This window comes from Vidua macroura, chromosome 12, assembly GCF_024509145.1.
Source record: "Vidua macroura isolate BioBank_ID:100142 chromosome 12, ASM2450914v1, whole genome shotgun sequence".
Classification (NCBI taxonomy): Eukaryota; Metazoa; Chordata; class Aves; order Passeriformes; family Viduidae; genus Vidua; species Vidua macroura.
This window is the reverse complement of record NC_071582.1, coordinates 21,225,063-21,244,394: the sequence shown is the minus strand read 5'-3', so window position 1 is coordinate 21,244,394 and position 19,332 is coordinate 21,225,063. Positions and strand designations below refer to the sequence as shown.

The 19,332-nt window shown below is 45.9% G+C and overlaps 1 protein-coding gene and 1 long non-coding RNA gene across 2 annotated transcripts in view; both read right to left on the bottom strand.

Moving 5' to 3' along the window:
* Window positions 1-2,815: 2,815 nt before the first annotated feature.
* Window positions 2,816-5,454, bottom strand: LOC128813485 (uncharacterized). Its single transcript, XR_008439055.1, has 2 exons — window positions 3,988-5,454; window positions 2,816-3,854 (listed from the first exon to the last, which is right to left on the bottom strand). It is a non-coding gene; the product is annotated as an uncharacterized LOC128813485 (long non-coding RNA).
* A 131-nt stretch (window positions 5,455-5,585) lies between these two features.
* Window positions 5,586-19,332, bottom strand: part of PIAS1 (protein inhibitor of activated STAT 1) — a 61,213-nt gene continuing 47,466 nt past the window's right edge. Inside the window, exons 7-14 of the mRNA XM_053988640.1 lie at window positions 18,362-18,467; window positions 15,785-15,858; window positions 12,565-12,725; window positions 10,918-11,048; window positions 10,492-10,669; window positions 8,053-8,195; window positions 7,817-7,854; window positions 5,586-5,939 (exon numbers count right to left, since the gene is read on the bottom strand). Of these exons, the coding sequence (XP_053844615.1) occupies window positions 5,643-5,939; window positions 7,817-7,854; window positions 8,053-8,195; window positions 10,492-10,669; window positions 10,918-11,048; window positions 12,565-12,725; window positions 15,785-15,858; window positions 18,362-18,467 (1,128 nt within the window). The 3' untranslated portion in view covers window positions 5,586-5,642. The remainder of the gene's footprint in view (window positions 5,940-7,816; window positions 7,855-8,052; window positions 8,196-10,491; window positions 10,670-10,917; window positions 11,049-12,564; window positions 12,726-15,784; window positions 15,859-18,361; window positions 18,468-19,332) is intronic.

The window sequence follows — 19,332 nt, the reverse complement described above, 5'->3', positions numbered from 1 at the left end:
GGGTTTGCTCCTGGATCCAGCAGGAAAGGTTTGGGTTGTGCAGCACATCCCAAATGTGTGAATGTGACACACGCGTGTGTGCGCGCCCCAGTGTGAGTGTGACACACGTGTGTGCATCCCAGTGTGTGACACGCGTGTGCACATCCCAAATGTGTGACACATGTGCGTGTGCGCCCCATTGGGAGTGAGGGTGACACACGTGTGTGCATCCCAGTGTGTGACATGCGTGTGTACGTCCCAAATGTGAGTGTGACACAAGTGTGTGCACATCCCAAATGTGTGAATGTGTGTGTGTGACACACGTGTGCAAATCCCAAACGTGAGTGCACGCCCCACAGACACCTGTGTGCACATCCCAAATGTGAGTCTGTGTGTGTGACACACGTGCACATCCCAAATGTGCGTGTGACAGGTGTGTGCACGTCCCAGACACGTGTGCAGATGTCCCACGCACGTGTGTGAATGTCCCCACACGGCCACGTGCCCGTCCCACAGGTCTGTGCACACCCCACACACCTGTGTGCGTGTTCCACAGGTGTGTGCACATCCCAGAGGTGTGTGCACATCACACACACACCTGTGCACATCACACACACACACCTGTGCACATCCCAAACACATGAACACATCCCAGAGGTGTGTGCACATCCCACTGACACGTGTCACATCCCACACCTGTGCACATCCCACACACGCGTGTGCGCGCCCCAGACAAGCGTGCACACATCCCACAGGTGTGTGCACATCCCACACACCTGTGCACACAATCCCACACACCTGTGCACATCCCAAACACACACCTGTGCACACATCCCACACACCTGTGCACATCACACACACCTGTGCACATCCCACACCTCTGTGCACACATCCCACACACCTGTGCACATCCCACACACCTGTGCACATCCCACACACACCTGTGCACACATCCCACACACCTGGGCACATCCCACACACCTGTGCACAATCCCACACACCTGTACACACATCCCACACCTCTGTGCACACCCCACACACCTGTGCACATCCCACACACCTGTGCACATCCCAAACACACACCTGTGCACATCCCACACACCTGTACACACATCCCACACCTCTGTGCACACCCCACACACCTGTGCACATCCCACACACCTGTGCACATCCCAAACACACACCTGTGCACACATCCCACACACCTGTGCACATCCCAAACACACACCTGTGCACATCCCACATACCTGTGCACACATCCCACACCTCTGCACACCCCCCAGACAGATGTGCACATCCCAGGCACATCTGCACCCCCCAGGTGTGCGAGCCCTGTGCACACCCCGAGGACAATCCCACCTGCAATTCCAGGGATCGCAGCAGGAGCACAGCCCAGGCCTCCAGGGGAGAGCTGGAGACCCACAGAGGCGGAGTTTGGGAATTTGGGAGTGATTTGGGAGTTTGGGAATTTGGGAAAGACACGGGCAGGGCATGGGGGGAAGCAGAGCCAGACCTGCAGCAGCCTCGGGAATTGCAGAGCGTGGAGCGGGAATGCTCCCAGGCCATGGATCCAGGGCAGGGCTGAGGGCTCCCTGTCCCTCCTGGCAGGGCACAGGTCACAAACGCCAGCCCTGCACCTGCAGCCTCCCACTGGGATCCCAGGGAATGGGGAATGCTGCTGCCGTTCCCAAAGTGCCAAATCCCGGGATACCAACACCACCATCCCCCCATTCCCCATGGGATTTACAGGGTTTTGGACCTGGAGCCTTCTCCCCACTGGGATCCCAGGGAATGGGGAATGCTGCTGCCGTTCCCAAAGTGCCAAATCCCAAAATACCAACACCACCATCCCCCCATTTCCCATGGGATTTACAGGGAGCTTTCCTCCCAGTGGGATCACAGGGAATGGGAACACCCAGCCAGGCTGCCATTCCCGAAGTGCCAATTCCCAGGATACCAACACCACCACGCCCCATTCCCCAAGGGATTTACAGGGTTTTGGACCTGGAGCCTTCTCCCCACTGGGATCACAGGGAATGGGGAATGCTGCTGCCATTCCCAAAGTGCCAAATCCCAAAATACCATCCCATTTCCCATGGGATTTACAGGGAGCTTTCCTCCCACTGGGATCACAGGGAATGGGAACACCCAGCTGAGCTGCCATTCCCAAAGTGCCAAATCCCAGGATACCAACACCACCACGCCCCATTCCCCATGGGATTTACAGGGTTTGGGACCTGGAGCTTTCCTCCCACTGGGATCACAGGGAATGGGAACACCCAGCTGAGCTGCCATTCCCAAAGTGCCAAATCCCAGGATACCAACACCACCACGCCCCATTCCCCATGGGATTTACAGGGTTTGGGACCTGGAGCTTTCCTCCCACTGGGATCACAGGGAATGGGAACACCCAGCTGAGCTGCCATTCCCAAAGTGCCAAATCCCAAAACACCATCCCATTTCCCATGGGATTTACAGGGAGCTTTCCTCCCAGCGGGATCACAGGGAATGGGAACACCCAGCTGAGCTGCCATTCCCAAAGTGCCAATTCCCAGGATACCAACACCACCACGCCCCATTCCCCATGGCATTAACGGGGTTTTGATCCCACTGCTTTTGGGGTCACCCCTCACAGACTCCATGGCAGGGTGGGGAAAGGAGCCACGAGCAATCCCCAAATTCCTGCTGGATGCTCCGGGAGCTGGGACACGCACTCACCCCCCCAGCTCCAGAAAAATCCTCCAGCTGATCCATGGAAAATCTCCTCCTAAACTGGGTAAGAGATATTCCTAGCAGAGGTTGAATCACTTCCAAATCAGACTGTTTCAAAAATAAGTCTTTCCCATTTTCTAGCCTTTTATTTCTTTTTTTTTTTCTTCTTTTTTTTAACTGACATTTAATAAATTATAAAATCGGTGTATGGTGAAATAGAATATATCAGCCAGATATGTATGAAATACACATGCATGGGAAAAAACTATTGAACTCACCTGGAACTCACACACACGGATCTATAAATACATATATACACACACATATACATATAAACACCAACAGTTTCCTTTTTCCAAAATTCAAGTCAACTATTTAGTGGCAGAGGGATGCTGTAAAAACACTAAAAACAATTTTTGATGCCACATCATGTGAACCTTTCAAATAACCATACGACTGATCAGACAGCAATACCTAATGCTACTTGGATTAAAGGTTTGTTTTTTTTTTTTTGCTTTTTTTTTCTTGGTTTTTTTTTAAATTTTTTTCCTGTTTTTTTTTCCTTTTTTTTTTTAAATCAATGCAAGATTTATTTATTTTTTTTTTTGAGACGACTTCATAGGCAAAAGGTGGCCCTTGTCAATGCTTGAAGCAACTATTTGCAATCAACAGTTTTTTTGGACATGAAAAAATTCAGACAAGAATCTGCTAATTTTAGTATTCCTTAACTCTCTTTTTCCTGATAAACTCAATACCTGCACTTTCAACCAGTTATAAAAATATTTTTCACACCAGAGGGAATATTTACTCTCTCTGACATGGACTTTGGGACACAAGAGAATCACTTCCTTCCCTCCCCCTTTCTCTGACTTTAAAGAATCTCCTGAAAAAAAAAAAAAAAAAAAAAAAAATCTGCATTCCAGCTATTTACACATTCCACTCCTTAAGAAGAACGGATCAGCCCAAATGACCCAAAAAAAAAAAAAAAAAATTAAATTTCCTATGTCATGCACAACTTAAAAACAACGAGAAAAGAAACCGGGAATTAAATAGGGGAAAAAATCTGGGGAAACCAAAGAATTCCAAATTTTGGAACCACTAGCCCTAAAAGAGGCACAATGTGGGGGTTTTTGGGGTTCAGGCTGACACTGAGCAGGGAACATCTTGTGCCACACAAGTCATTCCTCAGTTGGGATCTGATGTTGATTTGGGGCTCCACCCCACAAAAATGGAACATCTCGTGCTACAGGTCACTGCTCAGCTGGGATTTGGGGCTCCACTCCATAAAAATGGAACACCTTGCCCCACAAGCCATTCCTCAGCTGGGATTTTGGGGCTCCACCCCACAAAAATGGAACATCTCGTGCTACAGGTCACTCCTCAGCTGGGATTTGGGGCTCCACTCTATAAAAATGGAACATCTTGTCCAAATTAAATTCATTTCTCAATGAATTCCTCAACAAGCCACTCCTCAGCTGGGATCTGATGTTGATTTCAGGCTCCACTCCATAAAAATGGAACATCTTGTGCCACAGGTCACTCCTCAGCTGGGATTTGGGGCTCCACCCCACAAAAATGGAACACCTTGCCCCACAAGCCATTCCTCAGCTGGGATTTATGTTGATTTGGGGCTCCACTCCATAAAAATGGAACATCTCATCCAAATCAAATTCATTTCTCAATGAATTCCTCAACAAGTCATTCCTCAGCTGGGATTTGATGTTGATTTGGGGCTCCACTCCACAAAAATGGAACATCTTGTCTCCCAAGTCATTCCCCAGCTGGGATCTGATGTTGATTTGGGGCTCCACCCCACAAAAATGGAACACTTTGTCCCACAAGTCATTCCCCAGCTGGGATCTGATGTTGATTTGGGGCTCCACCCCACAAAAATGGAACATCTTGTCTCCCAAGTCATTCCCCAGCTGGGATTTGATGGGGTCAGGCCCTCAGGAGTTCCTGGATCCCACAAGTGTGGAATATTCTGAGCTGGGAGGGACCCACGAGCAGCAAAGTCCTTGCACAGGGCATCTCAAAATCCCACCCTGTGCATCCCTGGGAGCTTTGTCCCAACATCCCTGGAGCTCTGGCAGCCTTGGGAATGTCAGCATTCCCTGGGGAGCCTGGGCAGTGCCTCTGGGGGTGGAACTTTCCCTGAAATCCAACCTAAACCTCCCAGTCAGCTTCGTGTCATTCCCTGGATGAATTTGCAACATTCCTGACTGAAGCATGGAATTCAAAAGGAGAATTTGCCTGGGTAGAGGGGCACAGGGAACCAGAAACGCCAAAAAAAAATCCCAAAAAACCAACCCCACCCCTGGAAGGCTCCGGGCTGCAGACAGAGCAGGGGCTGCTCTGCTGCCACAATTACAAAACCTGCACTAAATATGGGATGGGGGAATTAGATTCCACCAGCCAAGGGAAATGTCTCCAAGAGGAGAAAAATCCCTCTCCCCCCAAGCTTGAACTTTAGAAGCTCAGCTCCTCTCCTGTTCCTTTAACTGTGGAGAAAATAATGCCATTGGTGTTCAAACTATAGGGGGAAAAAAAGGAAAAGAAAAGAAAACTCACATGACAAATGCACAGGTGTAAAATCTTCAGCATCCATAAAAATGAACTGAAGCTCCTTGTTTTTCTTTTTTTCTCTTTTGTCTTTTTTTTTTTCTTATTTTTACCAGCGAGGCCATCTTAGGTTTATATACAAAAGTAAAACTGAAAATAGACTTTTTTTTTTTTTTGTTCTCTGTACACATAAATTTTTTTTTCCCCTTTTTTAAAAAAAGGAAAAAAAAAACCAAAACAAAAAACAAAACCACCTTGTCTTAACTTTTTTTTTTTTTTTTTTTTTTTCTCTGAACAGAAAGGAAAACCGAGCACGAAGATTTCCTCTGTTCCCACCCCCAAAACCACCCCCTCCCAACCCAAAAAAAAAAAAAAAAAATAGAAATGGATCAGTCCAAGGAGATAATATCTGGTATGATACCAAAGATTGAGGCCGTGTCCGTGCTGCTCCTGCTGGCCACGGGGTGCCCGTGGTTGTCCCGCAGGCTGTTGGAGGAGACCAGGCTGCTGTTGCTGCCACTGCTGCTGCCGTTGGTGGCTGGCAGGGAGCTGCTGCCCCCTGCACTGAGCTGATCCAGGAACATTTGGGATGAGGTGTAGGGAAAAAAGCGGGAGTGTAAAAGTTCCTGATCGTCCGAGGCGGAAACGGCGGCGGCGGCGGCGGCGAGGAGGGAGGTGTTGTAATGCTGCGGGAGGGAAAGGGTTAAAATTCAGGGGGTTGCAGCCTGGAGTGAAGGGGGTTTTGTCAAGGGGAGGTTTTGGGTTTCACAGCAGCTCGGGAAGCGGGAGGTGAAATGGGATGTTTTGCTCTGTGGGCCCCCAGTTTTGAGGGAAAAGGAATTGGGGATGCGGGGGTTACAAATATGGTTTGTAAATCCCAGCCCCAGAGAGCAGCAGGGAGGGAATGGGATCAGAGCATCCCAAACCAGGAAAAGGGCCAGCAGGAATGGGATCAGAGCACCCAAACCAGGAAAAGGGCAAGCAGGAATGGGATCAGAGCACACAAAGCAGGAAAAGGGCAAGCAGGAATGGGATCAGAGCACCCAAACCAGGAAAAGGGCAAGCAGGAATGGGATCAGACAATCCCAAAGCAGGAAAAGGGCAAGCAGGAATGGGATCAGAGCACCCAAACCAGGAAAAGGGCAAGCAGGAATGGGATCAGAGAAACCCAAAGCAGGAAAAGGGCAAGCAGGAATGGGATCAGAGAAACCCAAAGCAGGAAAAGGGCCAGCAGGAATGGGATCAGAGAAACCCAAAGCAGGAAAAGGGCAAGCAGGAATGGGATCAGAGAATCCCAAACCAGGAAAAGGGCAAGCAGGAATGGGATCAGAGAATCCCAAACCAGGAAAAGGGCAAGCAGGAATGGGATCAGAGCACCCAAAGCAGGAAAAGGGCAAGCAGGAATGGGATCAGAGCACACAAAGCAGGAAAAGGGCAAGCAGGAATGGGATCAGAGCACACAAACCAGGAAAAGGGCAAGCAGGAATGGGATCAGAGCACACAAAGCAGGAAAAGGGCAAGCAGGAATGGGATCAGAGAATCCCAAACCAGGAAAAGGGCAAGCAGGAATGGGATCAGAGCACCCAAAGCAGGAAAAGGGCCAGCAGGAATGGGATCAGAGCACCCAAAGCAGGAAAAGGGCAAGCAGGAATGGGATCAGAGCACCCAAAGCAGGAAAAGGGCCAGCAGGAATGGGATCAGAGCACCCAAAGCAGGAAAAGGGCAAGCAGGAATGGGATCAGAGCACACAAAGCAGGAAAAGGGCAAGCAGGAATGGGATCAGACAATCCCAAAGCAGGAAAAGGACAAGCAGGAATGGGATCAGAGAGGCTAAACCAGGAAAAGGGCAAGCAGGAATGGGATCAGAGAATCCCAAACCAGGAAAAGGACAAGCAGGAATGGGATCAGAGCACACAAAGCAGGAAAAGGGCAAGCAGGAATGGGATCAGAGCACCCAAAGCAGGAAAAGGGCCAGCAGGAATGGGATCAGAGCACACAAACCAGGAAAAGGACAAGCAGGAATGGGATCAGAGCACACAAAGCAGGAAAAGGGCAAGCAGGAATGGGATCAGAGCACACAAAGCAGGAAAAGGGCAAGCAGGAATGGGATCAGAGAATCCCAGCCAGGAACAGCATGACTGAACATCCAGGCTGTCCCAGCCTTGTTCCCAAAGATTTCTCCACAGCCAGAGCAGCATTCCTTGGATCAGGATCATTCTCAGGTCTTGGATATTCAGCCAGATTTCCTGACCCAAATTCCCAGTGCAGGCTCTGCTCTCCATGAGGATATCCAAGCATCCCTCAGCTTTTAGGGCAATTTTAGGGAGGGCAGGAAGGGCAGGGAGACATCCCAGCTCCCTTTTTTTGGAGGAAAAGGGATCAAGCTGCACCTTCATTCCACAATGAAGTGGCTGCTGAGTTTAACATTTTAAAGCTCCCCAAATGTTTCTTTTTGCTGTGCCTCATCCCACACCTGTGTTTAGACAATGCTGCTGCTGCTTCCCACACAGCAAATCCTGCTGGGAAAAGTGTTTGCCACAGGATTTGCTTCTCCCTGACTTACCTGATTGTCACCCGACAGGAAAGGGAAGAAATCTAAACCTGTCAAGAGATAAAAAACAAAACTCAGCTTCTCCAAACAGCCCCCTCTCCATTTTTTCACCACTTATTTTGAAATAAACCAGCCTAACGCTGCTGACACTTCCAAGTCTCTTTGCTACCAGTGACACGAACCTCATTATTTTTATTTTATAATGAAACGAGTGCCTGGAGGGCTGTGCAGGTGCAGCCAGAACTCACCTTGCAGGTCATAAGGCATGGGTGTCATGTGGAATGGATGCCTGTAGTCCTGGATGAGTGATGTGTTGATGTAGCTGGTGTCCACAGCAGGGAGGCTTGGGGTTCTTGACACAGGAGAAGCTTGGTGGGGTAAATTTAAAATGCTGGAAGGGGAAAAAAAAAAAAAAAAAAAAGCTTGTTAAAAAGCACAAAATACACTCTTGTTTATTGCTGTCCCACCAGGGGATGCTTGTTTGCTTATTTTCAAATTGGACTCCAATTCAAAGCACATCCTGAGCTTCCTGGAGGATGCGCAGCCGTTCCAAAGCTGCACCACACACTCCTCACAATATTCCATCAGGAACATCCCTCCAGTCCAGCACAGCTGGAATGGAGGAAAGGAAAGCTCAGCCCCAAACAGCAGGAACTGGAAATGCTGCTGGCATCTCTAGGAATGTGTTACAGGTGTGTTCAACAAGGAATCCTGCAGGAATATTGACCCCAAAACCCCACAGGGGATCTGTGGGACCCCACAGCACTGACACCCTACAAGGTGATCCCAAGTGATCACTGAGTGATTCCCACTGTGGAGCAGGAGCCTCTTCCCACAGGATCCCTGGCTTCCATCCCAGAATATTTATGCAAACCAGGAGCTATTCCCAGCCTGGCAGCTCGGGTGTGCCCAGGTGCTTGTGGCATTCCCAATTCCCACAGCCCTGCCCCTCCCTGGCTGCTGCTTCTACATTTCCCAATGGAAGGAAAACATTCCCAGATCTGCAAAGTCCACACTTCTGTGCCTTTTGCATCATTTTACACTCATTTTTTCGAATACAACTGAAATATTTCGTATTTCAATTTTCATGTTTCAATATTTGTGCTGCACTCACAAAGCTGTGATTCTCTGTGCTCCATTCCACAAACACAACTGAAATATTTCATTTGTGTTCCACGTTCAAAGCTGTGCTTCCCCTTGCACCAATTCAAACACAACTGAAATATTTGTGTTGAACACTCAAAGCTGTGATTCCCCTTGCACCACATCACAAACAGAACTAAAATATTCATGTTGCACACTTAAATCTTTGATTCCCTGTGCATCATTTCACACACACAACTGAAATATTTATGTTGCACACTGGAATCTTTGATTCCCTGTGCACCATTTCACAAACACAATTGAAATATTTCACTGTGTTGCACATTTAAATCTTTGATTCCCCATGCACCATTTCACAAACACAACTGGAATATTTCATTATTTTGCACACTTAAATCTTTGATTCCTTGTGCACCATTTCACAAACACAACTGGAATATTTCATTATGTTGCACACTTAAATCTTTGATTCCTTGTGCACCATTTCACAAACACAACTGAAATATTTCACTGTGTTGCACATTTAAATCTTTGATTCCCCTTGCACCATTTCACAAACACAACTAAATTATTTATGTTGCACATTTAAATCTTTGATTCCCCTTGCACCACTTCACAAACACAACTGAAATATTCCACGTGTTGCACGCTCAGAGCTGTGATTCCTTGTGCACCATTTCACAAACACAACTGAAATATTCCATTATTTTGCACATTTAAATCTTTGATTCCCCGTGCACCATTTCACAAACACAACTGGAATATTTCATTGTGCTGCACATTTAAATCTTTGATTCCCCTTGCACCACTTCACAAACACAACTGAAATATTTCATTGTGCTGCACATTTAAATCTTTGATTCCTTGTGCACCATTTCACAGACACAACTGAAATATTTCATTGTGCTGCACATTTAAATCTTTGATTCCCCGTGCACCACTTCACAGACACAACTGAAATATTTCATTTGTGTTGCACACTCAGAGCTGTGATTCCTTGTGCACCATTTCACAAACACAACTGGAATATTTCATTATTTTGCACATTTAAATCTTTGATTCCCTGTGCACCATTTCACAGACACAACTGAAATATTTCATTTGTGTTGCACACTCAGAGCTGTGATTCCTTGTGCACCATTTCACAAACACAACTGAAATATTTCATTGTGCTGCACATTTAAATATTTGATTCCCCGTGCACCATTTCACAAACACAACTGGAATATTTCATTGTGCTGCACATTTAAATCTTTGATTCCCCGTGCACCACTTCACAAACACAACTGATCTATTCCACGTGTTGCACGCTCAGAGCTGTGATTCCTTGTGCATCATTTCACAGACACAACTGAAATATTTCATTGTGTTGCACATTTAAATCTTTGATTCCCCGTGCACCACTTCACAAACACAACTGAAATATTCCACGTGTTGCACGCTCAGAGCTGTGATTCCAAGCCCGGGCCTCGTGCTGGGAGCAAACCCAGAGGTACCCAGTGAGGCTGTAAGGCAAAGGCAGAACTTTGCAGAGCTGGTTTAGTCTGGAATGTCTGCGTGGCCCTGCAGTGCCCTGTCCTCACCCCTTGCTGTTCATTGGAGATGCTGGGGATATGGAGGGACAGCTCCTCTTGGCCGAGGGCTCCTCCTCCTCCTCGTCGGAGGAGCTGTCGATGGTCAGGTCGATCACTTCCACCTTCTTGTTTTTGTTGGATTGTTGGTGAGAGGACACCTGGTGCTCCAAGGAGGAGCTGATGCATCCTGCACAGAATCAACAATCGGCTGAATCGTTAAAAAGCTCAAAAATTAAAAAAAAAAACACAACCCCACAGAATGCTGGTAACTTTAAACGCCATCAGCCCCAGACGTGTGCGACCCAATTAACTGAACATAAATGATTAAAGCTATAAATACGTTTAAAAAGCAATAAATATATGTTTAGAAATGAGCATTTTGGGAGGTGAAGGGACACAGGGGAGCCCAGGGGGTCCTGCCCAGCCATGGCTCACCATCCACTCCATTGTAGGATGCTGTCACCTCCTGCACTTCCTTCTTGGACCTCATGGGAGCCCAGGATCCATCCTCCTTGAACTGGATTTCATCACAATCTGTACAGAACTTCAGGATCTCCATGAACAACCTGTCCGTAAAAATATTTCGTATCAGTGCTAAAAAGAGCTTTTTTCCCTTTACTGGCCAGTGTAAGTGTGAATTTGTGCCAAAGCTTTCACTGTTCTGCTCTTCTCTCAGCTGCCTCCTCAATAAAAGGGAATCACTGACAAAATTCAAGTATTACCTAAAATAAAATATCTGCAAAAATGAAGATTTTTTTATTGAAAAGCACTGAGAGTGGAATCCTGCAGAGCTTGTGCCACAGAACTCTCTATTTCCCAAAAAAAAAAGGAATTCTGTGAACCAGAATTGATTTAAAAAATCCTCTCCTTACCCCCTTTGACAAAACTTAACCGAGGAAAGCTTTCTTAAATCTGAGGATTTAGGGACTTGTGAAACTTCCTAACAAATGCTGAGCATGGGAATCTCAATTTGCAGCCTCTTCTCCCACAGGCACCTCCTGAAATTTTAGGATCCTGGCAGCACATCACTGCCAGTGGGAATTCCAGCTTCTGACCAGGCCCATTCATGTGGCTCTGCAGGGAAGAGCTGGGCTTTAATTAGAGCTTGGCTTTAATGAGCTCCCTCTTTCCCAGACTGGAGCATTTTCCACCAATAACCTTCTCTTTGGGATGCTGCAGTTAGATCAGATCCAACATCTGCCCCTGGCAGCAGCAGGAGAAATGAGGGAAATGTGGGGTTTGCTTTATTCCTGGCTTTTGGCTAGAAACCTCAAGCAGGAGCCCCCCAGCTCTTGGATCCAAGGCAGATTTATCCCTGGAAATGTGGGGCTGCAGGAGCCCAGAACAGCCCGAGTGTCTCCTCAGGAGCTTTTTGCAAGGCTCTGAAGGGATCCTGAGTGACCTCATCCTTCCCAGGCAAAATAAAACACACATTCCCTGAAAGACTCATCGTTGATGAGGTGGTTTTTAAAAAAAATTTGGGGTTTCTTGGGCGTTTTCAGCTTTGCCTTTGGGGTTTTTGTGTGTGTGTTTCATCCATTTTTTGGCTTTGTTTTTATATTCAGAGTATTCTCAGAAACCTCTACTTGTTCTCTCCCTTTATATAAAAAAAAAACCCAAAAACTTCTCTCTTAAAGCAATTAAAAGGCAAACCTAGAAATCCACGCTTGGCCCAGCCCGAGGTGAGATTTATTTTTTTTTTTTTTAGTGTTTTGCAGGCAGGCAGAGCCAGGGAATCAATCTGTGTGTCACCTTCTATAGATAGCAACCCCCCGAGTGTGAAATTGTACACGGAATTGTGCAGGCACTCAGAGGGGTGGCACCACTGGTTTGCTCTGTGTGTTATCAGCCCTGCCAGATTTGTACAGCTGCTCCATTAAAAAAAAAATACAGCAGGTGCTCTTTGCACCTAGGAAAGCTCAGGAATTTCCTGAGAATTGCTCTCATTATTATCGAGCTGAGTTTGAAGGAGCAGAATTCTTGCAGGAATTCCCGAGCAGGGAAATGCTCCAAAAAGGAGGGAAATCAACCCCATTTCAGACAGGAACATCACACTTGGCTTCTGATTTCAGCTTTACTCACCCATCGATGATGAGATGCTCATAAGGAGCTTTCTTGTCACACACAGGGCACACCCAGGTTGGCTTTTTCTCGTTCATTTGGATGTAGAGAGTGGCATCAAAACACTGCAGGTGGGAGCAGGTCAGGGCCCTGCAGGGGATGGTCAGGCGCATCTTGCCAAGCTGGAACAGAAAAAAAAAAAAACAGGATTTTATTTCCTTGGGGTTAAATGAGCCACCAGGGCTTTCCTGCCTGAAAAGAGACACGAGTTAGGTCGAGTTTTACTCCACAAAGAACTCTCAGAAATCTGAGTTCTGTCACATGCACAGTTCCCTCCTTCCTGTATGTTTGAGACGGCATAAAAGTGAAGAAAAAATCGTGTTTTGAATTATATTTGATCCAGGAAGCTGAAGAATACATCCTGCCATATTCCTGTAACACAATGCACTGAGCGTCCTGGATGGAGCGAAAAGAGAATTGTTATGTATTATTCCATGTATTACATGGACCAAATCCAGAATTATCCTGCGTTATCATGAAAGTATCATTACACTGAAAGGAAAGCAGACAGCGAAAGGAATTCCACTTTAATCAGAAATAAAAATATCCTGACAAAACCCCAGCAGTTGCTAAAAAAACCTCCAAATGTTCTTGCTTGCTATACTATTGTAATTTTTTCTATTTTCAGATTTTGCAGCTGTAGTTAGTTCTCTTTTTTTCTCTTTCTGTTTCTCAGGCTCGTTTTTATTTACAGCTCTCTGAAATCCTTCTTACCTTTACTATTTCCTACATTTCCTCCTTGGTGCAAATAAAAAGAAACGCTCTGAACTTTGTTGTTTATTGACTACTCTGTGTGATGGCTCTGCTATAATACAGATTTCTTTTTGCTTGTTTGAATCACTCCTCGTTTTCTTCTTGTTTTCTCTTCTCTGCTTGTTTTAAGCATTGCTGCAGCCAAGTGCAGCTCAGGAGAGCTTGGGCTGGCCACACCAAAGGTGAGAGCAGCAAGGTCTGACGGGGATTTTCACCCCATGAGAACTCAAGAGAACAATCACTGCTGCACTGATGCCTCGGGCTGAGCTGGAGCAGAGGCTGGGCAGAGTCACAGAATAAAGCAGGGATTTATTAAAGGATCTCCTCCATGGATCCACCTTGGGCAGCACCAGAGCCCAGCCAGGGCTGCCCCAGGATGAACCAAAATGGTCCCAAAATGCACGAGCGCTCCCGGGGGCTCTCACTGGGATCAGCTCTGCTCCATTTGCACCTTGCAGTTCATTGTCCCATTCCAGCTTTAGCCCATGCACTCCCATCCTGCTTGTTCTTCTCTCTCCAGCCCACGCTGTTTGTGCTCCTGGGCCTGAGGTTTGGATCATTTGTCCTTGGTGCCCAGCTGGAGCAGGAATTGTTTTGTCTCCCTGCTCTGTGCACAGAGCTCTCCATCCCATAATATGGAGCCCAGACCCTCACACTAAAGCAGCAGAGAACGTGAAAAATAGAAAATCTAAACCTGAGGCATCAGGAGAATTGCTCAGACCGAGGAAGTTGTGTTTGTTTGATTAAAACACCCCCCAGGCTGCAGCTGAGCAGCTCGGGCTGCTCCCAGGGCTGGGAGGGATTTGGGAATGTGGCTCCATCCAGCTGATGCTGAGCAGTGCGAGGAGGATGCCACAGGATGGCACCAGAATGTCCCCGAAGCCACCACCAAAGGCTCTCCTCATGCTGAGGGCTCGTTTCCATCCCCTCGGAACTGAAATCCCGTTCGATTCCCTCCCCTCTGGCTCTCAGGCACTGTCACCAAAGTCCCCAGTGATGGAGGGGACACACAATTCCCTGGGGACACACAATTCCCTGGGGACACACAATTCCCACAGGAGATGCTCTGGTGCCAGGTGTTTGGCACCTCCTCCCCCCAAATCCATGACCAAACACATTATTCCCATCCCAAAAATCACATTATTCCCATCCCAAAAATCACATTATTCCCATCCCAAAAATCACATTATTCCCATCCCAAAATCCACATTATTCCCATCCCAAAATCCACACTATTCCTATCCCAAAATCCACATTATTCCCATCCCAAACCCATATTATTCCCATCCCAAAATCCACATTATTCCCATCCCACGTATCACACTATTCCTATCCCAAAATCCACATTATTCCCATCCCAAAATCCACATTATTCCCATCCCAAAATCCACACTATTCCTATCCCAAAATCTGCATTATTCCCATTCCAAAAATCATATTATTCCTATCCCAAAATCCGCATTATTCCCATCCCAAAATCCACATTATTCCCATCCCAAAATCCACACTATTCCTATCCCAAAATCTGCATTATTCCCATTCCAAAAATCATATTATTCCCATCCTAAAACCCACATTATTCCCATCCCAAGTATCACATGATTCCTATCCCAAAATCCACATTAATCCCATCCCAAAAATCACATTATTCCCATCCTAAAAACCACATTATTCCCATCCCAAAATCCACATTATTCCCATTCCAAAATCCACATTATTCCCATCCCAAAATCCACATTATTCCCATCCCAAAATCCACATTATTCCCATCCCACGTATCACACTATTCCTATCCCAAAATCCACATTATTCCCATCCCAAAATCCACATTATTCCCATCCCAAAATCCACACTATTCCTATCGCAAAATCTGCATTATTCCCATTCCAAAAATCATATTATTCCCATCCTAAAACCCACATTATTCCCATCCCAAGTATCACATGATTCCTATCCCAAAATCCACATTAATCCCATCCCAAAAATCACATTATTCCCATCCTAAAAACCACATTATTCCCATTCCAAAATCCCATTATTCCCATCCCAAAATCCACATTATTCCCATCCCACGTATCACACTATTCCTATCCCAAAATCCACATTATTCCCATCCCAAAATCCACATTATTCCCATCCCAAAATCCACATTATTCCCCCTTTTCTGAGAGAGTTTTTATCAATCCAAGCCCAACCTGCACTCTCAGAGGATCCAGTGACACATTTTAAGGTATGCTTACATAGATTTTGAGTAACATTTCCAAGCTAATGGAATACTCATTTTCCCAGGGGGATTTCAGAAGCTTTTCAGCACAGAGATGGAGAATTTCAGGTTACACCAGGTAAACACGAGGTCATTTCCACCACAACAGCCACATTTCCACCAGAATCACTTTTGAGGGAATAAAAAAAAAAAAAATCAACTTACTGGACAAAGCAGAGACACTCTTAAGCTGGTTGTTGCTATTTCACTGTCTGGATCAGCAGTTAGTTTCTCTTTAACTGGAAATAAAAAAATGTTTATTTTAGGTTAATTCAAACATGAATTGGATGATAAAGAGATAAAATAAGTCTGAAATGGTGTGGTAAACTTTGAATTCAAAACCTTTAAAAAATGTGTTTATCCAGAAATGCCTTAACTCCTGTGCATGCAACTTTGTACCTGACCATAATTTAATATTTAATATCACATCGATTTCACTTCTAACTCCAAGGTGAAGTTGGCAAACTTGTTAACAACTCTCACATGGACAGGCAGCACTATAAACCCCCCAAATCCTCATCAAGTGATTCCAAACTGAAAAGCAAATTGAGCAATAGGCAGCCAGCAGTACCCTGACAAAATCTGAGACTTAACTAACTGCAGTGAAATGGTGAAGCCTTTAATTCCTGGAGTTTTTTCACCCTCTATTTTTTATTTACAAGGGTTGTTTCACGAGCAGGCATTGGTAAAATGAACAAATCAGACTCATTTGATTCCTGCTCTAAGAACTGGACCTACACCTTAATCCTCACCTTGAAGAGCAGCAGCCACCTGGAACTTTGTAGATTTTTGTGCATAAATCTGTAGATTTTTGTGCATTTTTAATGCATTTTGTGCATAAATCATCAAACTGCATTAGGACAAATTAAGGCCCAGCATTATTTTTTACTGCTGCATTCATTTCTTCCCCTCTGGAGAAGGTAAAACACCTGATGTGAGCATTGATTAAAGAGAAATTCTATATGGATCAGGTGTTGGGATTTTCCCTTCTCCCTGAAAACCAAACCTGCAGCGGGGTTTTTGCCAGCATTTTTTTGACACAAACTTCCACCAGCTTGTCAGAGGAAACAAAAAAGCAGCAAATTCACACAGGAGCTCTGTGCTGGGCACTCTCTCTGGGCTCACCCCACAATTTTGGGAACACAAAATGCTCCATGGAGCTGCTCCTGCCCAGGCCTTCAGCCCTGAAAAACACACTTGTGCCATTCTCCACTATTTTTTACTGCTGCACTCATTTTTTTTTTCCCCTCTGGAGAAGGTAAAACACCTGATGTGAGCATTAATTAAAGAGTAACATCACTATCAGGGGTTGGGATTTTCCTCTCTTCCCTGAAAACCAACCCCACAGCAGTTTGTGCTGGTTTTATGCCACAAATTTCCACCAATTTGTTGTCAGAGGAAACAAAAAGGCAGCAAATTCACTCAGGACTGAGGAGGGGCTCTGTGCTGGGCACTCTGGGCTCACCCCACAATTCTGGGAACACAAAATGCTCCATGGAGCTGCTCCTGCCCAGGCCTTCAGCCCTGAAAAACACACTTGTGCCATTCTGCACTATTTTTTTACTGCTGCACTCATTTTTTTTCCCCTCTGGAGAAGGTAAAACACCTGATGTGAGCATTAATTAAAGAGTAACATCATTATCAGGGGCTGGGATTTTCCCCCTCTTCCCTGAAAACCAAACCCACAGCAGTTTGTGCTGTTTTTATGCCACAAATTCCCACCAATTTGTTGTCAGAGGAAACAAAAAAGCAGCAAATTCACACAGGAGCTCTGTGCTGGGCACTCTCTCTGGGCTCACCCCACAATTTTGGGAACACAAAATGCTCCGTGGAGCTGCTCCTGCCCAGGCCTTCAGCCCTGAAAAACACACTTGTGCCATTCTCCACTATTTTTTTACTGCTGCACTCATTTTTTTTCCCCTCTGGAGAAGGTAAAACACCTGATGTGAGCATTAATTAAAGAGTAACATCATTATCAGGGGCTGGGATTTTCCCCCTCTTCCCTGAAAACCAAACCCACAGCAGTTTGTGCTGTTTTTATGCCACAAATTCCCACCAATTTGTTGTCAGAGGAAACAAAAAAGCAGCAAATTCACACAGGAGCTCTGTGCTGGGCACTCTCTCTGGGCTCACCCCACAATTTTGGGAACACAAAATGCTCCGTGGAGCTGCTCCTGCCCAGGCCTTCAGCCCTGAAAAACACACTTGTGCCATTCTGCACTATTTTTTTACTGCTGCACTCATTTTTTTCCCCCTCTGGAGAAGGTAAAACACTTGATGTGAGCATTGATTAAAAAGTAACATCACTATCAGGGGCTGGGATTTTCCCCCTCTTCCCTGAAAACCAACCCCACAGCAGTTTGTGCTGTTTTTATGCCACAAACTTCCACGGATTTCTTCTCCTGAGGTACTGAATGCCCACTTGACTGCAGAGCACAGTTGTGCCATTCTGCACAAACAAAGCCAGGATGGCTGAGCTGAAAGAGATTCTCTTGCATTTTTCCCCTCACAGTGTCACCAGGGTTCCTGGACTGGCTCCGAGTGCAAACAAAGGCTCTGACTCTTTGAATTGGAGCTGAACACAAAGAACACCACTATCACATTCCCAGAGCCCAGAGGGGCTGTAGGAAGTCCAAAGCTTGGTTAGCACAGTCCTAATTCCAAATTTCCCCTCACAAAAGTGATTTTTATGGGTTTTTTTTTCCCTTTTTTTTTTTTTTCAAAAGCCCAGCAGACACATACTCAGTGCTCTGGAGTGATCCGGGTTCCGGATTCCCTTGGCCCGCAACCGCTGCAGGAGCACCGTGGAGGAGAGCTGCTTCACCAGGTACACTGCCATGGAATAGTTCTGGAAAACACCACAAACAGCAGAGAGAAACCAAAAAACGTCAGGGAAAATACCAAAAATGTCAGAGAAAATACCAAAAACTCAGGGAAAACCCTGTCTGCAGCATGTAACACTTTGTTATGGGATTGTTATGGAGCTGCTTCACCAGGGACACTGCCATGGAATAGTTCTGGAAAACACCACAAACAGCAGAGAAAACCAAAAAACGTCAGGGAAAATACCAAAAACACCAGAGAAAATACCAAAAACACCAGGGAAAACCCCAAAACCATCAGGGAAAACTCCAAAAACACCAGGGAAAACCCCAAAACCATCAGGGAAAACTCCCAAAACAGCAGGGAAAAACCCCAAAACAACAGGGAGAACCCGGAAAACATCAGGGAAAACTCCAAAATCATCAGGGAAAACCCCAAAAACATCAGGGAAATCCCTGTCTGCAGCATGTAACACTTTGTTATGGGATTGTTATGGAGCTGCTTCACCAGGTACACTGCCATGGAATAGTTCTGGAAAACACCACAAACAGCAGAGAAAACCAAAAAATATCAGGGAAAATACCAAAAATGTCAGAGAAAACACCAAAAACATCAGGGAAAACCCCAAAACCATCAGGGAAAACCCTGTCTGCAGCATGTAACACTTGGTTATGGGATTGTTATGGAGCTGCTTCACCAGGTACACTGCCATGGAATAGTTCTGGAAAACACCACAAACAGCAGAGAAAACCAAAAAATATCAGGGAAAATACCAAAAATGTCAGAGAAAACACCAAAAACACCAGGGAAAACCCCAAAACCATCAGGGAAAACTCCAAAAACAGCAGGGAAAAACCCAAAACCATCAGGGAAAACTCCCAAAACAACAG